The sequence below is a fragment of the Herpailurus yagouaroundi genome, unplaced genomic scaffold, assembly GCF_014898765.1.
Source record: "Herpailurus yagouaroundi ecotype Mexico unplaced genomic scaffold, PumYag 207, whole genome shotgun sequence".
NCBI lineage: Eukaryota > Metazoa > Chordata > Mammalia > Carnivora > Felidae > Herpailurus > Herpailurus yagouaroundi.
Genome location: NW_024412438.1, coordinates 3913829 through 3918953, shown reverse-complemented (window position 1 = coordinate 3918953; position 5125 = coordinate 3913829). Strand labels below are relative to the sequence as shown.

The following is a 5125-nucleotide window of genomic DNA, read 5'->3' as shown; positions in this document are numbered from 1 at the left end:
CGGCGGCCACCCCCGGCCCCGCCCCCGGCCCGAGCCCCGCCCCGGCCCCGCCCCCGGCCCGGGCCACGCCCCCTCTCGGGAGGCCGGGGAAGTCCTTCCTGGTGTCTAACCCCGCTTCCCTCCGTTGGCTGTTAGGCCGGAGCCGAAAGGCTGGACACCGGCCCGCCCCCGCTCCGGGGGGCACTCAGGGCCTGGCCAGTCTCCCCACAAGCGGCGGCGTGCAGTGGGGCATTGTTTCGGGGCCCTCTGCCGCAGCCTGAGCCACCCTCCACCTTTGCCGAGTTTCCTGCTGCTGCAAACTTCCTCCCCCAATCTAACTATAATCCTTCACACTGCAGTTCATTTCTGCCTCTCAGGCTCTCGCATTTCTGTGCAGAGCCTTGGGGCAGAGCATCCTGTGTCTGCACGGTCCTGCCTGCAAAAAGTGTAGGGGAAGGAGGGAGAGGAGGCCCAACCCAGATGCCGCAGCTCCCGGCCCGGCTCAGAGGCAGCTCCAGCCAGTGTTTCCAGCCCAGCTCAGCACTCCCCTTAGGTGCCAATTTTAGCCTCTGCCACTATTTTGGGCTTCGCTGCCTCACCACTGGCTGAGCCCGTTGGGCTCCTCACCCCCAGCACCACCTCCACACTGCTCCCCTAGCCTCCCTCCTGCCTAACAACTCTTTCATCACCTCCTTCCTCACCCATTCCACTGTTTAAGAATCCATGTACCGCAACGACCAGAAAACAGGAGAGGGGATAAGCCCATTTCAGGCCGGATGGAAATTAGAAAGCAAAAAGGACTTTCCCAGGGCCAGGAGGCAGGCTGGTTCCCCCAGGCTTGCACCTGCGGGGAAGACCTTATGGGAAGGCCCTAGGAACTCCCCCAAACCAGAAATCCTGGCCCAGAACCCCAGACTTGACCTCCCCGCAGTGAGCAGGCAGGGCTGAGGAACGTACTAAATATAAAAACAGAACAGACAACCAGAAGCCAGACTCTTGGCCCGGTGGCTCCACCCACTGGGGGCCCAGAGACCAGGGGTGGGCCAGGACCTGAACTTTTCTCCCAGGCCTAGGGTGGGAGAGTGCCGCAAGCAAAGGGTGGACTCTTAAAGGGCCACACTGTAGTGTGGGCACCCAGTGGGCGGAGCCATGAGGCCAGGACCCGAATCCGCAGGGTTTGAGGGAACTCTCAGGCCGGCCTCAGACTCAGGTCTCAGTGAAGGAAGCAGACCTAAGGCTCCAGCCCTTTTCTGCCTCCACCCCCATCTTCAGTGAGCTCTGTGTCCCAGCCTGGCCCTCGCTCAATGCCCACCTCTTCCGCTTAGGAGATGAGTGGCCAGGAAGGGGGTTTGGGAGTGGGTATGGGAAACCCGTCTACCTTGAGGAACAGCTGGGCTTTTAGAGAGCTAAGCCTGCTGCCTGACTTAATTTTCATCTTATGCATCCCGGGAACACTTCCAAAACCAAACCCTTGCGTCGTCATCTCCCTATCCCCGCCCCACTCCTATCCACTGATACTTCCCGTTATTTTCAGAAATTATTTTTTAGGTACCCCATAACAAAAGGCAACCTGAATTTCTGCTAGAACCTAAAAGTAGCCACCACCAGAGCCCGAAACTCTTGACCTTGGGATCGTGAGTTCAAGCCCCACATTTGGTGTGGAGATTACTTTAAAATAAGAATCGTCCGGGGTGGCTCAGTCGGTTAAGCATCCAGCTTCGGCTCAGGTCACGACCTCACCGTTCGTGGGTTCCGGCCCCGTGTCAGGCTCTGTGCCGACGGCTCAGAGCCTGGAGCCTGCTTTGGATTCTGTGTCTCCCTCTCTCTCTGCCCTTCCCCCACTCACACTCTGTCTCTTCTGTCTCTCTCAACATTAAAAAACAATTTTTTAATAAAATAAAAGAGAATGAAAATCTTTTTACAAAGCAACAACAAAAAAGCTTTGGGTCTGCAATACCGCCCTGCCTCCTGGTAACCGTAGGATCTCAGGGAAGTAATTGAGCCGCTGCGTTCGTTGTCTTGTCTACAAAATGGAGATTAAAATACTTCTCTTTGTCAGAGTGTTATGAAAATGAAATGGGATGACCTCTGGAAAAGTGTTTTGTCCACCTCGATGACTCTAGTCAAATAGGAAGGAATAAGCCACTTCCTCTCTCCAGCCCCGCCCCCTGATGTTGACCTGCCAGGCGCAGTCCCGAGCTGGGAGGAGGGGAAGGGGTTTAGTGAGGCAGGCACACGCACTCATGAGTGTGGAACAGCGCTGGGCTGGAGACCCTGGTGGGGAAGGGCGAGTCTGGCCAGACGCTGACTCGCTCGGGCTCTTTCCCGCTGCCTATCCGGGTCCCACGCTGCCCACACCCCCCTTCACCTGGTTACTTTACTTCTCACCGAACTTGGGCCGAGGGTGGGCAAACGCAGAAGACCCCTGGGGATCGGGATGCCCCCCACCCCGGGCAGCACAGACTCCCCCTGCAGGGAAAGAAGGCAGCTCCCCCAGCACACTCTCCTACCCTGAGCTAAGAGAGCTCCTGAGGACGCTGGCCGGAGACCCCAGGTCCCTGGAGAGCTAAGTCCCCCGTGGGAGAAAAGAAGCCTCACTGCCCCACTGCCCTCCCCACCCCCGGCTTTAAGATTCCAGCCGCTCCTGCTCAGACTGCCTGGTCCCCTGCCTCAACCCCCACCCCCACCCCCTCCGGCCTGTGGTGAGAGGGTGCTAACCAGCGGGTTTCTCCTCTGCCTGACCCGTTGGAAGGCCAAAAGGCTGGCGGGGGAGCAAGCCCGGCCCGGCCCCGGGGTGGGGGGGGCGAGGGGTGAGAATCCCGGGGCTCTTCCAGGTGAATATGGAGGTTTTCTCTGCAGTCTTTCTCCATGCTCAGCAGCCGCCCCAGGTTGGAAGGTGCATGCACACTTGGGGAGGCCCCGGGAGGAAAAGGGGGGTGCTCATTCTGCCAGGAAATGGAGAACGCGGAAAGGCATTGGAGCAGCAGCCAGAGCTCCTGGTCTCGCAGCGCCGGGGTCGGTAATAAGGGACCCGGGAGGATAGTTTCACCTTCCCGGGGTCAGAACTGGACGTGGCCCTACACGCGTGGCTGTGCGTGCGTTTCCACAACGTCGTACTTTCCTGGTTCCCACGCTGCCTGGGGTCTAACTGCAACTCCGGCAGCTGCTGCACCCACCCATACAATTCCGAGTGGAAAGGCACTTTGCAAACCCTTATAGACGCTCCGAAGGAGTAAAAAGTAGGGCCGTAATTATGATCATTATCCTTCTTCCCCAGTGGTTCCGATCCCTGCTGCCCACCTCTCAGCCACGTGAGGCGGGAAGAGAGGTAGGGCTCAGCCACTCTTCCCCTCTCCCAGCTGTCCACAGCTGGCTGCGGAGCTGGAGGCAGGGGGGCAGGGGGGGCGCAGAGGAAAGGTGACCCTCCCCCCATGCAGGGAGGGAGTCTGGGAGAAATACCACGTGCTTCCTCCAAGCCTGAACCATTGCCCTGGGCGTCTGTCTCCCGGGGAAGCTGGGGACAGAGCAGAAGGTGGGGTGCAGAGGAGGGGAACTGAGGAGGGCAGGGGGGCCAGGCCTCCTGCTTCCCCGCTGACTCCTACCTTGGCCTTTCCGGTCATGCCCAGGAGGAAACTGAGGGTCCGGCGCAGGGGGGAGTCCGCCCAGGTACCTGAGCCCCCTTCCAGGTGGCTACAGCTGCAGAGAGAAAAAGAAGAGGTGAAGGGCTGGAGGCTGAGCTGGAAAAGAAAAGCAAGAGGTTCCCGGAGAGATGGTGGACGGAGGCGCCATGCCCGGAGGGGAGAAAGGAGGTCCCAGAAAGGACTGAGAAGGCCCCTCGCCCCACCCCCACCTCCCGGATGTGCACGGCTGCTGCCCAGGCACCTCAGTGTGTGAGGAAAACTCCAGGCTCCTCCCAGATAAGTGCAGACCCTCCCCCTTCCTACCTAACTCAGGCCCGGCCTCTGCCGGCACTGCTTCCCGACCAAAGCTGCGGGGTGAGGGCCCCCCAGTGGGGCATGTTCCCCTCAAAACACAAGAGCCCTGTGTACGACCCTCTCTGCTGTGTGGAAAGGGCCTCTGGGCCCAAAGCCAATAAGGAGTGGATTTCCTGGGATTTCATCAGCCCCATCCCATGAGCTAATCCCAAACCCAGAGCCAGGAGGATGTGTCAGCTGGAGATTTTCAGGGTCACAAATCAGAGCTTGGCATCTTAAAGGGCCCTGGCTAGCTCATCCAGCCGCACTGTCTGGGAGGGCCCGGCCGCTCTAACCAGGCTTCAGCTGCAGGGGCCAAATAAACAGGTGCCGATTTTGTGTGCTGATTTTTCTGGGCACCGAAATCTCCCAGGCTCCCGCAGCTCCAGGGCTGGGCCTCAGCCCCTGGCCTCCCACCCAGGGCTCCACAGCCCCTGCCCAGCTCTCCGTAGAGCCACTCCCCTCTGGTTATGATCTGAACCTCCAAGTCTGATGCATGGGGTCCTTAGTCGCCGTGTCTCCCTAAGACTGTCCAGTAGCTGATCTGCCCACCCCCCTTCCTGGCCTTGACAACTCCCTTTCTTCTCTTCATCTGACCGCCTGGGGTCTGGATACTACTTTCCTTTCCCTAATTGCTTCACTCTCCCATGAGGCTACTGGGAGCCCTGTAACCCTCCCTGGCCACTGAATGAGGAGAGGGTGAATTCTGTAAAGCTCGGGGACAGGGCCTTTTGGAGGCCTAGGATCAGAAATGTTAAAGGGAGCGATGTTTCAGGAAGCAGAGACCCTTGGTGCTACAAGATCCGTGGACCAGTCCGACGGCCCCTCTTCCATCGGGGCCTCTGAAGGGCTCTGGGTCTCCCAAACTCACCTTCGGCTGAGGTCAGTGGCGGAGGGCTGGCATAAATTCCCTGCCAACACAAAAGGAGACGAGAAGTGTCCGGCTAAAGCCAGACAAAGACGCCCGGGGCTGCCTCCCCCACCCCCTCCACCTGGATCAGGTTCCCAGGCTGCAGGTGCATGTGACTGGCACTGGAGTGGGGGGGGGGGGGTCTGAGCGGTGCAGAGCTGAAGAACTGAGAGGCCAGGGAGCAGAGCACGGGACCCTGTAGAGCAGGGGGTGGGAGCCTGAGTCTCAGCTCCGTCTCTGCAGAACCTAATGGAGACAGCAG

At 59.6% G+C, this 5125-nt stretch overlaps 1 protein-coding gene across 4 annotated transcripts in view; it reads right to left on the bottom strand.

The window, feature by feature from the left end:
• Positions 1-4843, bottom strand: part of ARHGEF2 (Rho/Rac guanine nucleotide exchange factor 2) — a 28462-nt gene extending 23619 nt beyond the window's left edge. For 2 of the 4 annotated variants that reach the window (XM_040452663.1, XM_040452664.1), the window contains exons 1-2: positions 4825-4843; positions 3582-3675 (exon numbers count right to left, since the gene is read on the bottom strand). In XM_040452663.1, coding sequence (XP_040308597.1) covers positions 3582-3599 — 18 coding nt within the window. In that variant the 5' untranslated portion in view covers positions 3600-3675; positions 4825-4843. Of the gene's footprint in view, positions 1-3581; positions 3799-3923; positions 4058-4824 lie in introns of those variants that run through there. The other 2 variants (XM_040452668.1, XM_040452672.1) reach the window with 2 other exon arrangements.
• Positions 4844-5125: the final 282 nt, after the last annotated feature.